The 20,956-nt window shown below is 36.6% G+C and overlaps 1 protein-coding gene across 4 annotated transcripts in view; it reads right to left on the reverse strand.

Annotated features, from left to right (window-relative positions):
- TENM2 (teneurin transmembrane protein 2) overlaps window positions 1-20,956 on the reverse strand; it is a 1,019,238-nt gene that overhangs the window by 82,535 nt on the left and 915,747 nt on the right. For all 4 annotated transcript variants that reach the window (XM_087955493.1, XM_087955491.1, XM_087955490.1 and 1 more), the window contains one exon: window positions 19,744-19,890. In XM_087955493.1, coding sequence (XP_087811619.1) covers window positions 19,744-19,890 — 147 coding nt within the window. The remainder of the gene's footprint in view (window positions 1-19,743; window positions 19,891-20,956) is intronic.

Consider the following 20,956-nt stretch of genomic DNA (forward strand, 5'->3'; position numbering starts at 1 on the left):
GAATTATTATCTACCATGTCTTTGTGATGGAGTGATATTTTCCTAAAAAAATAGATGATGGATGTTTGGGTCTGATCAGCTACAAATCTGATTAGATATTTTGAATATTTATGCCATGTTCCCATAAGCAAAGACTCAAAAAAAGAAAAAAAGAAAACCGCATTGATAGCATTCATAGTTTTCATGTCATATACTTCTAAGTTATTTTGCTATTTGAACTTAAGATTTCTTTTATAATTTCAAGGTCAGTGATTTGTGATCCTCACTAATCTGAAAGTCCTTTTTCATCATGGAGGTAGAATATTTTCTCAGATTCCACCCATTTTATATAATCAATGTGAGAAAGTAATTGGACTCCTATAATAACTGAAGATGGTTTTCCTATTAAAACTTGAACACTTCTTTCACAACACCTTGTTATTTCTGGTGCTTGTAATTATTCATGGAAAATTGTTTCTTGTATCTTTTTTGTACGTGCAGGTGGGAGAAAAAGAAAAGCCTGTCAATATATTAAGGGATGCAAAGGTAAGATGCAGCAAATTACTCTTTTCTACAAATTTGTGTTTATCTACTCCAGCTGTGAATACTTCTTTGCTTTGGCTGTTATAGGGGTGAGAGTATGTTATGCCTATAATGACCTCATCAAACTGCATGATTATGGGCTGAAGCATCTGTACACTTTGGACAACACCATGAACTTTAAATTGGCATACCAAACTCCCAGTAGCCTGTCAGTCATGAGAATAACATCTTCATGCCAGCAAGCCCCCTTGGATATAGTCTGACATTGCAATCTTCAGTAAATTACCCTGTCACTGCCAATCTTAGAGTTATTTCGCAAACAATCAAGAAGGCAATCAAACTGTTCTGAAGGGCCAGTTCAGGACTTCAGATGGCTAGACATTTCTCCATTCAATACTGGTGAGAAACCTATATATCACTACCTGGAGACTGAATGGAAATACACACGTGCATGCATGCGCGCGCACACACACACACACACACACACACACACAGAGAGAGAGAGAGGGTTTTTAGATTTTGTAGATAAGTCTGCAGCAAGAATCTTCATGAAACTGCAATCCTTTTACTTTTCTGTCCTGTTGCAGTGCTTGCTAATATTAATTAATTTACAAAGCCTACCATTTTTTTCAGCAAGCAAATAATTTTTGAGTTGAACACAGATTAGATACCTTCTTCAATTGGGAAAAAAGACACAGTATTAGACTGCAGATAGAAAGAACTGTAGATAGAAAGAAGTGTTAGTTTTCAAAGATTTTTTAAAAATATTTCTACAAGATATTTTAATTCTGGCAGTAATTTTAAATGTAAGATATCAAAGTATCTGAAATCCTAAACTTATTACATTCCTAAACTTATTAGGAATGCCTTTCCTAATAGGAAGTCCTCCAGATTATTCCCAGGAATCCCAGTCATGCTTGTTGGGAGTTTTAGAAATAAAATAAATTCCAAAGCACTGGATCTTAGCAAGCTGTGTTGTAGAATAAACCTTATTATACCAGAATTACCTATGCTACTCACAGACCCATCAATTACACACCCATTGTCACATACATTTGTATCTGACACTTTAGATACACTTATGTTATGGTTGAATTGCTCATGAACAATGAAATTTAAGTAATCTTTTTTTACTGAAGCAATAGCATACATTTCAGAGAATGATCTTCAATGCATAATAAGGAATAATGAGTTTAAGGGAGAATAGACACATTTAATTTTCTGATCTTATGTTGAATAAAAATGTTGTTAGTTGACTCTTAAATCTGATGGTGGTTATCAAACTCTTACATCATTTTGAATAAAATTCAATTATAGTTCATCTTAATAAATATTAGTGAAACTTAGAATCTGTGAAGTAAAATCAGCATATATTTATATTTAAAATAATAAGAGTAATCCATATAAGATGTCTTTTTTAAAGTAATTTATTTATGTTTTCTGTGTACAAACATACATAAATAAATACATATAGGGTGGGCTTCAAAATTTTTAGCAACGGGTTCTCTGCTCAGTTGCTGGGTGGGCGTGACCTAGTCAGCCTCTTGCACCAATGACTGGGGGCATTTTTGCCCTCTCCCTGCTCTGGAGGCTTTCCTCAAGCCTCTGGAAGGCTGGTTTTCCTCCTCCCCAGGTTCCAGAGGCTCTGTGGAAGCCAGAAACGGGCCCATTTCCAGCCTTCCCAAACTTCCGGGTGGTCCATTTTTCACCCTCCCCAAGCCTCCGTGTGGGCCCTGCACTTATCTGCATTAAAAACGGGCTGCGTGGGGACTCCTGGGAGGGTGGGGCCAGCCAGGAGTGGGATTTGGGGGTTCTCCAAACTGCACAGAATTTTAACTAGGACTTCTCCTGAACCCCTGTGAACCCCCAGCAGCCCACCCCTGAATACATACAGTTTAACTGTATGCAACAGTAACATACAGTTTAAGGAGAACTTCATCAATGCTCAGGTATGAGACAAGATAAAAAGCCAAATATTTCAAAATTATCATGTATCAAGGATTTACAAGATAAATATCAAAAAGATAGTTTTTGAGAATGTGAATGCCAAGAATCTGGATCTTGAAAAAATGAAATGGTAAATCACTTCTTATTGTTTTGAAGAGAATGATATGGTTGCTTTAAGTTATAAAGTGCTTTATAATGCTTATTTTGGCTACTTTCGTAAGAATTATTTAGTGTGTTATTTAATTTCAGTCTAGATTAACTATATGCACACTTTATTCCAGTGGATCAACTGTTGTACCATAATTGAAATAAATATTCAGTGCTTTAATCCAAACAAGACATTTATATCTGTGTCCTTCTAAAAGCATACTCTTCAAGGCAGATAAATTTAAATGTATTTCTCAATGGTGTCCATGACAAAGGATGCCCATCAGTTCATACTTGTAACACACTGCTCAAAATACAAGGCAAAGTGTGTGTTGTAGCATAGTTTCTAATTATCACATTTGCCTCAACACCCTCCCCTCCCCGAAAATGGTTATTGGTCTGTGGATGTATATGCGTGAATTCAAAAATTTAACCGGCTCATATTGTTAAAGTTGGTAACAACGTATCCAGTATCTAAGGATACAGCATTGATTTATATGTTACGCAAATACAAGTTTGCATTGTAAGCAAAGGAAATGTTACTTACATATTGTGCTCGTTATATGCAACCCAGCTTGGATATATCTAATATTGTCTAATTCAAGATAGAAACTGGATTTCAGATAAATGATATGGAATACAATACTCTTCCGGTTTGCAAGGCTTCGGCGGCGGCAGGAATCCACGATCGTGCGCGGTTTCTGCCGCGCTCGCTGCTGGAGTGCCCCCGATCCAGTCGGATTTGGAGGCTATAGTTACCCCATAGGGGTAGCTGAAGATAGGGGAGAACCAGGCAGGGATCCGGGGGAATCGCAACTTCCCTCCTCAGCCGGCTTAACTCCCTTCTCCAAAGGCGATGGAGCGGCGGTCAGCAATGGCCGCCACAAAGAAGCCTTCAGCTGGATAAGAATTGTGCAGGAGGAAGTTTGAAGTGAAAGTTACTGGCTGACCCGGGACAATAAGGAACATCTAAATGCCCTGGAATTTAAATTTTACTAAAGATACATCGCTCCCAAAGAAAAGCGGCGAACGAAAGTAAAAGGGAAAGGTTTTTTTTCTCACTCTCCTTCCTTACGGTGATAGCAGATGGAAATCAGAAAAACCTGCTTTGGCATCAACAGGTAAAGCCAAGGGGACAATAAAGATTTCTAAACATTGGGGGGGGGGGTGGGGGGAATAAAAAAAAACCTTTTTTTTTGCTATAAGTGGGAAGGGAGAGGAAAAGAATTAATATTAAGAATCTGCTGGAGGAGGCTGCTTGGAACTTATAAGACTAGAGCTAAATTGTAACAAGACTTCTAAAAGATATATTTCAACTGGAACTTTGCAACTGTAACCCCATGAAGAGAAAGTATAAAAAGAAGAAAGTGTTTAAATGAAACAGTTTGAGTGTATTTGGATTGCTTGGTGACTTTGGGACTTTGGAAATTATTATTTGAAAGACTAAAAACATTTGGGTTGTTTTAAATTTTTTTCACAATGCTACTACTTGTTGATGATCTAAAAATGGAATTTAAAAAGCTAAAAGAAGAGGAACAAGAAGGGAAGGGCTCTTCTGGATCTGTTTTCTTAGAAATGGCGATTTCTACCTATCAGAAACTTCAAGAACAAAGAGATTGGGATGAAGAAGAAGCCAACTTTAATGAACAAGCAATTCTAATTGGGGAAGAAAAGGAAAAGAGGGGAAAGAGACAGGAGAAATTAAGACTTAAAAAAACAACCAAAAAAGGGAAAAATAGGATGAAAAATCGTTACAATGTCAGAAAGCAACGGTAAATCACTTCTTATTGTTTTGAAGAGAATTATATGGTTGCTTTAAGTTATAAAGTGCTTTATAATGCTTATTTTGGCTACTTTCGTAAGAAATATTTAGTGTGTTATTTAATTTCAGTCTAGATTAACTATATGCACACTTCATTCCAGTGGATCAACTGTAGTACCATAATTGAAATAAATATTCAGTGCTTTAATCCAAACAAGACATTTATATCTGTGTCCTTCTAAAAGCATACTCTTCAAGGCAGATAAATTTAAATGTATTTCTCAATGGTGTCCATGACAAAGGATGCCCATCAGTTCATACTTGTAACACACTGCTCAAAATACAAGGCAAAGTGTGTGTTGTAGCATAGTTTCTAATTATCACATTTGCCTCAACACCCTCCCCTCCCCGAAAATGGTTATTGGACTGTGGATGTATATGCATGAATTCAAAAATTTAACCAGCTCATATTGTTAAAGTTGGTAACAACGTATCCAGTATCTAAGGATACAGCATTGATTTATATGTTACAGAAATACAAGCTTTGCATTGTAAGCAAAGGAAATGTTACTTACATATTGTGCTCGTTATATGCAACCCAGCTTGGATATATCTAATATTGTCTAATTCAAGATAGAAACTGGATTTCAGATAAATGATATGGAATACAATACTCTTCAAAGCAATCTTTAGAAACAAATTTTTAGGATGGTACTATGGATGTCACTAATAGCTTATCAATGTATTCAATACAATTTAATGTAGTAAGTTAAGTTCTAATAACTTTATTTTGCCTAAGAAAAGTGGCAGTAAATACTGTAGTATCTAATTGTTCTGCCATCATTCATCTGGGAATAGAGAAAGCAAACAGGAAATTGATGATAAATTTAGTATTACATTAGAACAAGGACTCTGATTTGTTACTCCTCTAAAAGATAGTACATGTACAAACCTTAGGTTCAATCTGTGGAACTTCAACAACAATATGACAAGATAGGTTTAGGCTAAGGTTTGATTGCAGGAAAGGTCCTGGTTATGGTTCCTTTAGCTTCTTGAAAAAAGAGCCAAAAAGAATTGGCAGCATGTCCTCATATATTTACTCAGAGATAGAGATAGATAGATAGATAGATAGATAGATAGATAGATAGATAGATAGATAGATAGATAAGCACGCATAGACAGATAGGGCATTAACTATAAGTCTCTGATCAAAGTCCTGTCCCTGCTTCATAGCAATGCGCAAAGAAAGGAATGGAAGTTTGATCACAGAATTATGTTTCCTATCTTGAATTTTTGATCTTCTTTTGAAGACACACTTAGAAATTCAGCTAGCATCAACCAGACAGACTTTCTCTAGTATGATATTCTTCCCAGAAATAAAAGATTTGCTGCCTCTGTTGCAATTGAAGCATATAATGGAATTATTTTAATTGTCTTGACACTGATTGTTATTGTTTTCTTATATGGCTTAGTTATATTAGCTGCATTTAATAATATATAGCATTGTGACTATTTTCTTGTTGTACAATTCCTGCATATACATGTTTGACAGTACCAAAACACTGAAATGAATATTGTTTATTAATAGAAATTATATTGTCCATCTTATAAATGGCTATTCTACAGTGGTTCTAAAATTGCTTTTCTGAAATAATACTGCTTTATGTTCCAGTAGCAGGAGATCCAGAAATATATAGAATTCCTTCTTTAGTTTTGATAGATCAAACTAACAATGCCAAGCCCAAATTAATTGCAAATTAATAAAGATTCAGTTACAAACAACTAAGAGATGAGTTGCTGCTGAGGGAGGTGACATGTTACAGTACAGCCAAATCAACAATGATTCTTCCCGGCTTTCTCATTTCAGGAAATATACAGCAAAGATATGAGCATCACTAGTATTGATGATTGACATAAACTTTCAGTCCAAAGGAAGAAGCATCTGTCACTTGGAGCTGCTTGTCAAAGAAATGCTCTGTTGAACAGGCATTCAAAGCTACTGCTTAGGCATGAGGCAGGGAAGATCAGTTGACTTTGGGTATATTTCACATACATTCAATCACTCATGTTCTTCATTCACTCACATGTTTCATTCAATTTCCTTTACAGTCAGAGTTTAGCAAAGGAAAATTAAAAACAAAACAAAAACAAATACGCAGGAACATTTTCACTGAATGAAGTTATCATTAAATATATTACAACATCCATGTATGCATATTATCTACATAGAAAATATCCTAAATGCACACACTTAATCCTCATTTAATCTCAGCCGCACAGATTTATAAGCCTTTTGTGGTTTAATATCACCATGTTTGGAGAAACACCAGAACTGAAAAAGAACAGCCTTATATTCTCTATATGTCAGCGTAGGAATGGAACATCTATTTTGTTTGCTTAAAAATGAATTCAAACATCTGCATTTAACTCAGAAGATTGGTCCTTTGACTGTGAAAAAATTGTACATATCACTATATGTGGGCATCTCCTAGGCCAATTTCAATACATTTTGCTTGCAGTTTTCCCCTCAAAAAGTCATTGCCAGAATCAATAAAATGAATGTTAGTAACAAACTTGTGAAGATTGAAAATGCAAAACCATTATTACTAATTGTGCAGAATATTTTCCCCAAATTAGAAAAAAACAAGTTCATGATTTAGTGACTCCCAGTATGAACCAGATTTGCTGCATATGCTACCCATATTTTTATATATTTAAAACTATCAATAACAGATTTCAATTGTTTATTATGGTAGCAATTTTAAAAATGACTTCAAGCATCAGGTCCATTGTATTTGCTCAGGGGAGCCTTTTTCCCCCCTCCTGAGGTATTCTGGGTATTTGTACTTAGAACCTTATAAATCTTTTGTCTGAGCTGAATTAGAAACTCCTGCTGTGCCAGAGCTTGATGAGGCAAGCTAAATTACATGATTTGCTTTTGTGCTCCGAAATACTTGCATTATCTTAAATGCCACAAGCCTGATGAAATATCAAATCACAGGATTCACCCTTCTATAAAGCAAAGCTGGTCCAAATAATTATTGCAGGAGGGCAAGATCTGTTATTTCTCTCTCTCTCTCTTTTTCTCCACACACTTTTCTCTTTTTTTAAAGATGATTTTGTTTTTTAAAACTAAAATAATACATTCTTAAGCAAACAGAAAACATTTTACTTTGCAAAGAGAATCTTGTCTTTCCCCTAAATAAAGAAACCTTTATTTAGAGATATAGAAATCTTCTTTGTCTTATATTAATCTGAAAAAAGAGTTAACTATTTTAACTCTGTTAACAGTTTATGAGGTTCAATATTTGCAATTTAGATATGCATATATTTCTTATGATTTCCCCTTATTTTGTATAAGAAGATATTTATAATGTTTACAATAGAAGAACATTAATTTGGATTGTTAATTTATAAAATAAGTTAGAAGAGAACAAGGAACTCAGCACAGCCATTGGAGATTTATCTATAAGAAGCAACCAGCATTTGGATTAAGACAAAAAAAAAAAAAAAGTACGATTTGCCAATTAAAACACCATATTTTCCAGCCCATAACCTATTATAGATTATTAAATACAGGCAATCCTCGACTTATAACAGTTCTCCTAGTGACCATTCTAAGTTACAACGGCACTGAAAAAAAGTAACATATGACCATTTTTCACACATGATCATTGCAGCATCCTCATGGTCACATGATTTACATTATTCAGATGCTTGACAACTGACTCACATTTATGATGGTTGCAGTGTCCTGGGGTCATGTGATCCCCTTTTGCGATCTTCTGACTTGCAAAGTCAATGGGGAAGCCAGATTCACTTAACAATTGCATTACTAACTTAACAACTGCAGCGTTTCACTTAACAACTGTGGCAAGAAAGGTCATAAAATTGGTCAAAATTCACTTAACAAATGTCTCACTTAATCCAGAAATTTGGGGCTCAATTGTGGTCATAAGTCGAGGACTACCTGTATAACCAAAATTAATATAGACCTAATATAGAGTAGGCTCTGCCAACTGGCCTGGGCCCCAATATGGTTGTTCATTCTGGAGGTGGCTGTTAGATTAGGAAAGACTTCACATCTCCACGTGTACTTTGTATTCCCTTCCTCCCCATCTTTTAACAGTATTTATTAATGGCTTTTTAAAAATTAATGTGTAGCAATTTTAATAAGCCACCCAGAGTCATCTCTGGAGAAAATGGGTGGCACATAAATTTAATAAATAAAGAAATAATAAGTAAATAAATAAAATTGTAAATCTTAAAAAAATAAGCAAAAATAATTACAGATGCCACCAAACTAACATACCTATGACAAACATTTTTGGGCTCAGGTTTATTTTAACTCGTTTAATTTATAGTGTTCCTACAGAAGTTGGGCACAAAAGATCTTTCAAAATGCATAGGGGAAAAAATTGAGTGGACAAGATTTTCTGTCCAATTTCTTTTAGCAGAAGCAGAATTTCTCCAACAATATCTTAAGCAAAGAAGTTTCCATTAGTGGCAACAATAGTATTGCTACTAAGAAAGCACAATGCATAAAAACCAGAAAGGTGCAATCTGCTGGAGAGAGTACAGCGAAATACAAGATTTTTGCACACGCTCCACTCTTGCTACATTCCACTGTCTGAAACGTTTTCTAATGCAAATTGCCCTTTCCTCAAATTGAATGACAACTGCTAAGAAAAAAATGCAGAAAATTGCTTGGTATTCTTTCATAGTTCATGGGAAAACAGTAATGGATTATATACCCAAAGGAAAAGGACGTCCACTTTCTACCTAAGTGCTTTGGGGACTAAAACATCTATCTGTAGCTAATTGCTGCTCTGGCTGGCTTGAGTAAAAGGAAAGGAATGATATAAATAAGAGTTTTGAAGAGAATGTGGAATATCATCTCCTGAAACACGTCAGATGATGTTGAGAAGGCAAATCAACTACAGAAAATCAGTCAAATTTCCTAGAAGGACTGGAATATCTCCAGAAAACAGTTTCTAATGATTACCCACCTAGGATTGTACTGGGTAAGATTTCCCACTTTTGGCAAAATTAAAACAACAAGATTTGATTTTTGTTTTATTCAGCTTCTCTGATGAGACGTTAAGGATGATGTACTTGTTCTACAATGGTGATGTGCCAAAGTGTCAAAGACTGACATGTCCATATGTGTTCTGACCTAGGCTTCCTTAGAAAGTATAAAACACAATCTTAGTCCCGGTAAAACCTCTTTTATTTCCACGGCTGTGAATTACGTTCATTCACAGCCTGCAAGGCTTTAAGTTGATACAGAGTCAAACAGAACTTTTCAAAGCTTGAATCGACCAGACGAACTAATTGCTTCCTGCAAAAGCTCATGTCCCATTCGCTCCTCCTTTATATCCTATAGGAGTGGCCAATTATCTCTGAGGTTTGGCCTTACTCCTGAGTCGACCCTGCATTCTCAATTGTTCTTGTCTTCAGGTAGCCCTGTGCAAGCGCAGACTGGGAACTGGTTTCAGACACTCCCCCGCCTCATTGCTGTCTGAGTCTGAAGGCAGCTGATGACTGCCAGCCTGCCCTGGCCCCATCCCTGCCTCAGATGCAGAGCCCTTGTCCAAGCTCTCCTTAGCCTCCAAGACTGGCCCTGGTTCCTCCCCAACCTCCTCGCTATTGTCCAATTCTACTGCCAGCTTCATCAGCCACCAGCGGGCCACAACAATATAGTGTTATGCTGATGAGACATGGATAAGGTAACACATTTATATATACAGAAATCTGCACTACAATAACTCAGGAACCAGATTAATAGTGATATTTTGTGTCACCAAACAATCTTCCCCAGCTTCTCTCTAATTGGAATGTCAAAGCAAGGTAGTATTTCTTTTTTTGAAAACCTTACAGAGAAGCTATCTGTGTAGACTTATGCCATTGTATTTGTTTACAGGCTTTATGATTTAATTAATAAATTAAATATGATTTAATTAATAAATTAAATATCCTCTTAATGGTTTTAAAGTTAGTTTGGGATTTCTTTGGGAAGAAAATATGCAGTAAAACCATAGGCATATAAATATTTTAAATAGTATAGAGAAAGGAGCAGAAATAAAAGTATGGAACATCTTTAGTCCCTTAGAGAATAACAAGAGTCATTAGATCATAATTTTAGTTGTTTTCCTCAAACCTTATTTTGATTACTTATATATTACTCAGACATGGGCAGAAAATGTGATTTATAAACTGAAATAATAAATGACAAAATGGTGTTCTGCAGTATGATTTGAGACAAATTTGGCAGAATGCTTTGTTATTTTTCTCCCACTGCTATCCCAAAAATTAAGTTTACCAGTTAATATTTATTTTATATGCTGCTTATTAATGCTGGGCAGAATCATAACTGAAACAAATAAAAATAGAGTTAAGTAATGGATCGAGAGTTATATATTTGTAGATAAGCCCAAGTCGTGCAAGTAATTCAGTCCTTACCTCTAATAGTAGAAATAGAGAAAAAGAATACTTAAAATTAACTTAAAATCTCTTGTTTGTCTGTAAATCTTGTTTCCAAATACTTTAACTCACTGAAAAAAAGTCTATGATGTTTTAATTTCATGTGGCATATAATGAAATTTATAGATTTTAATCATAATCCTGTGAGTGTGTAAAAATTGTCATATAATTATAAATAAACTAGCCTTAATCTCCATCAAATACACATAACAATTATTTACTGAGAACTTGATTAAAAAGGGATTAAATTTTAAAAGGATTCTGCATAGAGTAAACTAATGGATTTCAAACATTTTTAAAATTAATTATACCCATACCTTTGAATGAAGCTTTAATAAAGAGCTAGCATCTGGAAAACCTTTTTTTTTTTTAATTAGGAAACTTCTTTGGTAAAATATATTTTAGAAAAGCATTCCCTTTAAATACAGGTGTGCAAATTGTGTATGCATATCTATGCATGTATACGCATAAAAATCAGTAAGTTATGAAACAACTTAATGATGTCTTCTAAGATAAGACAAATAAACATTACATATTTAACAATGAAGAACTTTCATCCTGGTTATACAAGAATTTGATTGATTGGTATTTTATTTTAAAGCAGAAAATAAATAGACACTATAGAAGTGATTAGGGATTCTATTTGGTCTCGTTTCCTCCCCCTCAATGATTATACCCAAAGATATCATAATTCCACGAAGAGCACTGGCTCACATGGTTAGGATGCTATGATGGATGTTAGCAAGCCTGCATTTGAGACCCAAGTAATGCTGGATGTTGGGGTGACTCCCATCATTTGTTCCAGCTCCTGGGACATAAAAAGAGCCCCCATGGTGATCCCTGGGCAACAATGATGTCACTGGCTAAGCCTTTCAGCCTGGAAATACCTTACCACAATGCCTCCAATCAGTGGTGGGATTCAATTTTTTTTAGTACCAGTTCTGTGGGCATGGCAAGAAAATTTTGGTGGGCCACAGAGAAATCTCACCCCCAGAGCACCCCCCCCCCAATTAATCCAGGCTGTGCAAAAACCCACATGGCCCGCGGGAACCCTCTCCGCCCACTCACTTCTTACCCGGTAAATTTGCCTGCTAAATTTCTATTTTTCTTTGTCTGACCATCATCTGTTCTGCTGTGTTGGGAGATTTAGATTAGCTAGGAAGCAGGAAATGGTTGGATTTCTTGCTTTCTAGCTAGTCTTTCAATCTTCGGCTCTGCTTTTAAGTACAGCTGAATCTTAGGACTGAAGGTTTGCTTGCAAGCAAATTCAGTGCAGACTCATAGCAAGCAAATTTGAGAGACTGAGCTAGCCGATGACAGATAGAGAGATCACTGAATGATTCTGTGAGCAACTCAATCTGTCTGCTTTGCCTTATTTTGGGTAAAAGTTGCTCTTTTTTAAATAAAAAATCCAATATTTACATACATGGTGTGTTATGAGTTAATTTTGTGAGTTTGCTTGCAAGCAAATTTTATGTGACAGACTGAGCTAGCCAATGGCAGATAGATAGATTTCTGAATTAATCTGTGATTCAATCTGCCTGCTTTGTCTGATTTTGGGTAAAAGTTGCTCTTTTTTTATAATTTATATAAATCAATATTTATATAAATATTTATAATATTTACATACAAGCCAGGCCCAGCCAGTCACATGACCACCAAGCCACACCCACAAATTAGGCCACGCCCACAGAACCAGTTAGTGGTCCCTGGGACCTTAAATTATGAGTTTGGTGGTCCCTGAGGTCCAAAAGGTTGGCGACCCCTGCTCTGAACTACTCAAATTTTCCGCTACCGGTTCTCCAGAACTGGTCAGAACCTGCTGAATACCATCTCTGCCTCTAATACAAACAGGGGGATCATAATTCCAAACATACTATGATAGGATGTGAATAAGTGTTTTAAAAATTAATCAACTCTTACATTAATTTAGCTCTAGCATTTATATCTAAAATAATTCATCTAGTTGGTCATTTTTCCTCAAACTTCTTTAGAATTTTTCTTCCTGTAAGACTGTAGTGGTTGACCATAAAAACATAATGGACCACAAATAGAGAAATCAGTATGCTTTAAGGCAAGAAGAAAAACTCAGTAAAGAGTTCTTTACATTCCAAAACCTTCTCTTAAAAGTGTAATAACATCAGTGTTTTCACATCAAATAATTGCAAGTGGCCATAGAATTATGGAGAAATTGTGGTCAAGGATATCCTATTGTACAGCCATTTAAAATGCTTTTAACTCAGAGGAAGATTTGTAAATAGGTACAGCATTTGCTGGAGCAAGGAACAAGGAGAAGTTTAAAGATTGAGTGTTGAGTTGCAAATACTCTAATTCAGCACTAATAGGGTGTCACAGAAAGTTAAGAGTAATGGAGAAGTAAAAATTCTACTATAAGAAGTTGGAAGATACCTGTGACCCCATTTCTGAAACAATATCATTACATTTAGAAAGAACTGATCCGATAGAGGTGAAAAATAATATTTTGCACAGGAAAAAGAATTGAAGCTTTTTTAAAAAAAACCCCTCTTTGTTTATTTAAAAGTTTCCTGTGTACCTCTGTTCTCCTTCAGGCCTATCATGTCCTGTCCTGTTGTCCTGTCCTGTCTTGTCCTGTCCTGTCCTGTCCTATCCTATCCTATCCTATCCTATCCTATCCTATCCTATCCTATCCTATCTTATCCTATCCTATCCTATCCTATCCCATCCCATAAGAATATTTTATAATGTATTATAAAAAAAGGTTTGTACTTTTTAAATATACAATAATTGATTCCTTTCACACTAAAGTAGCTCAAACAAATTTGTGGATAACTGAAAATGAGCTTCCAGGAAAATAAGTGCAAAAATTGCACAGTAGCAAATGAAAACATAACATGGAGCTTTCTTGTGATTTCTTAATGTTTAGCGTACCAGAATGTTTAGCGTACCAGAATTGTTCTTTTTCATGACTGGTAGTTGGTTGGTGATTTTAACAGAAATTCATCATATAACCTTTCATAAAAGGATTCAGAATGGTTTTTCTTTCTCATTTTAAATAAGTATAGTATATGTATATGAACCTTAAATGGAAGTGTACATGCCATTTCATTCTGCTTATGACAAATCAGAAAAAAATGTAACATTTTCAGTGCTTTCTTTATCACATATCTCTGTCATTTGCTTAGAGGCATTGCACCTATTTTTAGAATATATATATATATATATATATATATATATATATATATATATATATATATATATATATATATATATATATATGGTTCGGCTTTGTTCGGGTATTTTCCACGTCATTGTAGTTGTTCTTTTAAAGTTGTAGCAACGTTTCAGCAGAATCTCATCTGCCATCATCAGGCTTCTGTATAGTGTTCGTCTGTGACAGACGAACACTATACAGAAGCCTGATGATGGCAGATGAGATTCTGCTGAAACGCTGCTACAACTTTAAAAGAACAACTACATGACGTGGGAAAATACCAACAAAGCCGAATGCCATACATGTAAGTACCATGAAAACTTAAGAATATATATATATATATATATATATATATATATATATATATATATATATATATATATATATATATATATATATATATATATATATATGTTTTCTGAGGTTCTCGCGGTATTTGTATGTGGATCTTTGGTTATTCGGGTTTTCTCCCGCGTAAGATTCAAAGTATCTAGGCAACGTTTCGATGAAGTCTCATTCATCATCTTCAGGCTTGCTTCTTCGGCTCTGTGCTTCTCAGAGTGATGTGAGCTTTCAGCTGCTTCTTCCTTCTAACTGCCAGTGGGGTGTGACTTGACTGGGTGGGGGCTTGGCTGCGTTCCGATTGGGTGGGGTGTGTTCTCATTGGTTGGAGGCTTGGCTGTGTTCTGATTGGTTGGGGGCTGGCCGTGTTCTGATTGGCTGGAGGCGTGCTCTGTTCAGGTGGGGGCTTGGCCGTGCTCAGGCTAGTCCCAGCTGCTGGGGGATTTGAGCTGGTGAGCTGGGATCTTGCTGTTTGGCTTTGAGTTCGTGGTCGTGCCACATCTTCATGGTGGGGGTCAGTTCGCTTCATGTATGGCTCAGATGGGTTTGAAGTGGGTAGTGATGCAGCTGCAGTGCGGCTTCTGGTCTGTGGTCGTGTCTCATCTTCTGTGTGGGTGTGAGTCTGATTTTTACGTGGAAGTGTGGTGGTGGCATCTTGTATGGCCTTCGTGGGTGTGGGTCTGGTGTCATTCATCATGTTGGGTACTCGTCTGTTCATGAGGGCGGGTTTCCAAATGGCTGGTAAGCGGGAGGTGTCATCTCTTTTATTCATGCTGTGTGGGCGAACAGAGCACGCCTCCAGCCAATCAGAACACGGCCAGCCCCCCAACCAATCAGAACACAGCCAAGCCTCCAACCAATGAGAACACACCCCCACCCAATCGGAACGCAGCCAAGCCCCCACCCAGTCAAGTCACACCCCACTGGCAGTTAGAAGGAAGAAGCAGCTGAAAGCTCACATCACTCTGAGAAGCACAGAGCCGAAGAAGCAAGCCTGAAGATGATGAATGAGACTTCATCGAAACGTTGCCTAGATACTTTGAATCTTACGCGGGAGAAAACCCGAATAACCAAAGATCCATATATATATATATATATATATATATATATATATATATATATATGTATGTATGTATGTATGTATGTATGTATGTATGTATGTATGTATATGTATATGTATATGTATATGTAAATGTAAATGTAAATGTAAATGTAAATGTAAATGTAAATGTAAATGTATGTATGTATGTATAAATACCAACCACCCAAACACCTCATGGAACTAACAGAACACTATTTAACCAACGCATATTTCATAAACAAAGGACAAAGATACAAGCAAATTGAAGGAGCCCCTATGGGATCACCACTGTCACCCGTCATTGCAAACCTGTTCATGGAAGAATTCGAATCCAGAGCCCTAGCCAATGCCACCCACAAACCCAAACTATTGTTAAGATACATCGATGACACATTTGTTATTGGGAAAAGAAAACCTAACACACCTAAACAGTACACACCCCAAAATCAAATTCACCATGGAAACGGAAACAAACAAACAACTACCATTCCTAGAGGTACTAATCTACAAAAAAACAGATGGCACACTAGGACCCACCATATACCAGAAGAAAACACACACCAACCACTACCTCAACGCCCAATCCCACCACCACCCAGCACAGATAAACTCCGTGGCCAAAACACTAATTGCCAGAACCAAGCACCTGGCAGACAAGACACACATAAAGACTGAACTATGCACCCTGACTAAAGTACTGACAGCCAACGGCTTCCACAAAAGCAAAATCACTAGCTTGATCCACAAAAACATACTGAAACATAATGAAGACCCAGAAGATGAACAGACCTATGGAACAGCTGTCCTGCCCTACATAAGAGGTACTACAGACAAAATCAGTAAGATACTACACAGGCATCACATCAAGACTGCCTTCAAAACAGACAGAAAAATAGCAGCCATCCTAAGAAACCCCAAAGATAAAATTGACCTGGAAAACCAAGGCATATACGAAGTCCCCAGTGCATCATGCCTGGCCACATACATTGGACAGACCAATAGAAGAATAAGTACCCGTCTAGATGAACACAAAAATGCAGTAAAAAAGCTGGAACACACTTCCTCACTAGTCCAACACATGAAAGCCACAGGTCACAGGATCAACTTCAATGGCACCAAAACCCTAGCCACTATAGAAAACCCCAGCTACAGAATTATCAGAGAAGCCATAGAGATTGAAAAAAGACCTGAAAGCATGAATAGAAGAGATGACTCCACCAGACTGTCAATTATCTGGAAGCCTGCACTCTCAAACAAAAAAATCTCCACACCACAAGCCAGGCAAACACCTGGGCACAAACAGACTCCCCCTGATACCTCCAGCTCAAACACACCCCAACCAGGCACCCAGATGAAACCCAGCTTCCTAATAAATGATAGCTGTCCGTTTACTCGGAGCCAAGCTGCACTAAAAGCCTCCAATACAGGAAACACAATGTTGCCAGCCAATCAAGACAAAAAAAGCTACAAAACAAGACAGAAGATATTAGCAACACCAATCAAGCAGAACACAGCAAACTCCAAGACCCATAAACACAGACCAAGACTCCCAACCAATCAGGATGAAGAAAAAACCATTCTGGCACAGCAGTAGGCTAGCACCAAATTTAAAACAGAACCGGCTGTGAAAGTCTGACTCACAGACGAACACAATACAGAAGCCTGATGATGGCAGATGAGATTCTGCCGAAACATTGCTACAACTTTAAAAGCACAACTATAATGACGTGGAAAAATACCCGAACAAAGCTGAATATCCCCCCCCCATATATGTATTCCTACTATACAAATGAACTTTATCTCATAGTATTTGTGAATAAAATCAATCTTGGCCTCCAGATGTTTTGGACAATTTCTACCATCATCAATGATGATATCCATAAAAAGCCAGAATAAAATAAAAATGATAATAAAGCTCACAATGGTACAGCACTTTAAAGATTTTTTTTTTTTTGCTCAAGTGCCAGCTTCACTTGTTTGCATCCTTTCTCTGTTTTTACAGTGATTGATTGATTGATTGATTGTGTGCCATCAACTCAGTGTCAACTTTTAGCAACCACACAGACTTTCTCCAGGATGCTTTCATTTCTTGATATTATCTATCCATGCTATTTCCTTGGTAAAATATAGGAGTAATTTATACTTTTCTTTCCTTGCACAGTATGAAATGATACTTTACCATTATCATTAAAATGATTGTCTGCCTCCAGCATTTTTCTAATTTGTTGCTGTTTAGCTGATTTAGCTACTAGTTGCTTTTTATGGGGATTTGCAATGACTTCCATGCCTAGGAGTATATAGTTTTGGCTTATTTACATTCTTAGTGTTCTTTGCTTACTCCTCCCAAGAATACTCACTTTCCCCCTCATCATAATAAATGGTGTATACTCATAATAAACTTTTCCCCACAATTGAACTCATTTTGATACTAATAGATCCTAAATAAAAGGGTTATTAAAAGACAAATTTCATTTAAGCACAAGTCTTAACAACTTCCTGGATATCTCTATATTTTATTGGCTATTTCATTTAAGCACAAGTCTTAACAACTTCCTGGACATCTCTATATTTTATTGGCTATTTTTTAAGCTTTCTTGTCTACTATATAGCTGTGGAATTTTCTATGTAATAGTAATAACATCTGTTCTTGCTTAACTTGTTTTGGTGTGTGTGTGATCAACTAGGGTTGCCTATGTATTGCCACCTTGTCAGGCAGATCCTCAATAGAAAATATATTAGTACAATCTGCATACTGGAATACACTCGTATTGTTGTCTTCAACCAATATACCTTTTATATCATAAAAAGCATTCTTCACACATTTATCTACAATACAGGATGTGGGCAGTAAGACATTGCCCATCTCTCTCTTGCACCCTGTTGAACTACTTGCCAAGATTTTTTACTTAATTTTGCAAAATTAATTAGATTTTCTGTTTACTTCCATCATCTACTGTTTTTACTGCACATAGCAACTCCATGTTTTGCAAAGAATTTTGTAATTCAGGCTATATAGCTTTCTCTAAAATAACATATCAAAATATTATTTACTTGTGTATACTTCTCAACGAGTCTCAAAAACAAAACAATTCACTTCCACTTCACCCCAGTGAAGTTTGCAGAAAGTTCAACTATATTACAGCTGATTAGGAAAAAAAGGCACTTCAGTTTTCCAGTGCTGTTGACATCATGGCAATCCAATCATCTGGTTCTATTTTCACTCTAATGCTAAACCTTATGAATAGGTCCCCGTGGTCAACAGGCCAAAGAATGCAAGAAGCACTCAAGTAAACAACTTGTGACAATAAGCTTTAAATGTTGAGAAAGGTTGTTGGTTGAATGTTAAACTATTAATAAAAATGAGTTCTTCAAATATTATTCAATATATCTGGAGCTAAATCCTTGAAAATTGATTGTGTATGATGGATAAAAATGCATGTGGAAGGAAATACACACACATACACACACACACACACACACACACACACACATATAGATTGAAAAAATGTAATACATAAAAATGTGTGACTGGTGAATGTGATAAAACAAATAGCTCTAGCATTTGAAGTCAGAGGTATACTTTATACTAAAATAATATTCAACTTATCATAGGCTAAATTTCTTCCAACATATAGTGTCTTCAGGACAATATATATCAATATTGAGACAGAACTCCTTTTTACGGATTAACATGTTATTTTAAAAAAAACCACCCAAGAATAAATTCTTGTATCATAGCCAGTAAAATGAATTCCACTATTCCGTTCCATTTAGCACTTTCTGCTTTGTGAATTGAAGTTGATAAAATACAAGTATTACCTTTGTCCAGAATTCTCTTGTATTTGCCCACAGCTGGCAGTTAACAATACCTTGGAAAATTTCCTGCTTAACCATCTGTGCCTTTGCTTGAATAATCTACAATGTATGCTGGTATTTTTGCAAGTGCAAGTCACACAGAGGGTGTATCTGAAGGAGCACTGAGACTTGAAATTCTAAATCACACAAATGCCTAGTGAGAATTCTAGCCTCCAAATCTGAACTTTGCCAGAAATGAATCAAGTCCTATATTTAAAATAAGTCTTTCAGGTCGCATTATTTTGCTCACAAGAGTACTACTTTATCCATCTCATTTGCTTCAATGGAAATGTAACAACAACACTTGACAATAGTAGGAGAGAGGGTCTTTCACTCGTAAAATGACTCATGATGAAACTGCACATAACCCTCTGTTCTTTCAAGGCTGGGAATTGGAAGACTTTTGCTCACCTCCCTCATTATCCTTGTTATCAGCACAGGAGGTTTCCATAGCAACATTGCATCCAGGCCCTCTCCAGCCGGTCTGGCAGACACACTGCCAGCTGTTCTGACCGAGTGTGCATCTCCCATTGCCATTGCACAAATCAGGGCAGCCATCTGGTTGAAGAAACGAAGAAGATAAGTTCAAGTAATACTGATTTGCACGAATATTCTATGCTGTAGGCACATTAAACAACATTACTGTACACCCAAAAAGAAAGCTAAAGACTATATCAGGTGGGTTTGTTGCTGTAAAGGACATCATTTATTTGAAGTTGAATAAGGAGAGGGCAAAAGAAGGTGTGTGAAAATTATATGTAGTCTTTCTTGACAACAAGAAAGATCTACTAGACAGACTGTGATCCATTGGATCAGCAGTTCATAGATATTTACTTACTTAAACAAAAAACCAAAATAACCATAAGCAAAATAACAGTGGGAATGGGCGTGACTTCCTGCCAGCTAGAGCGATGCTCACTGCTCTCAAGTGGCTGATGGTAAAATCTGGCCTTCAAAGCCTTCAAAACCTGGCTGATGGCAAAACCTGGCCTTCAAAGCCTTCAAAGCTAGGATGGGACTGGTCTAACTGATCTCCAGAAACCAGACAGGCTGGTCTACCCAGCTTTTAGAGAGATAGGGTGACCCTGATATACTGAACCCCCAGGGGATGATGTGGCAGCATTGAAGTCGTCATAAATTTGTGAAAATTTCAATCCCACAGGAGTCATGGGTCCCAGGTTTTGGACACATTCTGTCATTTAGCTCAGTGGCCCCCAACTTTTCAGCACCAGGGACTGGTTCCATGGAGAGAGATTTTTCTGCGAACTGGAGGGAGCATAGCTTCGGATGCTGCCTGAATCCCATGGATGGGGCTTTACTTGTTTGTGTGGCCTGCTTACTGTTATGCCATGGACCTGTGCCAGTCCATGGACTAGGGATTGTGGACCCTGACTTAACTCATTTGAGGTTGGTTCAAAAATTGTTGCCCTACGATGCACCATTTCACCCAATTAGGGGCCTGAGAGTTTTACTATATAGTATATAGATTTTTAAAGGCTTTCAATATGAGATTATGATTTCTTCTAATAACTATACTTTGTTTCCATTATCTTTAAATAACTTGTTAACATAACATCTTGCTATTTCTTTATAAATATGATGGAACTTTCTCATGGATGAAGCT

This window comes from Notechis scutatus, chromosome 2, assembly GCF_049901735.1.
Source record: "Notechis scutatus isolate UNSWTSFEM ecotype Mainland chromosome 2, rNotScu1.2, whole genome shotgun sequence".
NCBI lineage: Eukaryota > Metazoa > Chordata > Lepidosauria > Squamata > Elapidae > Notechis > Notechis scutatus.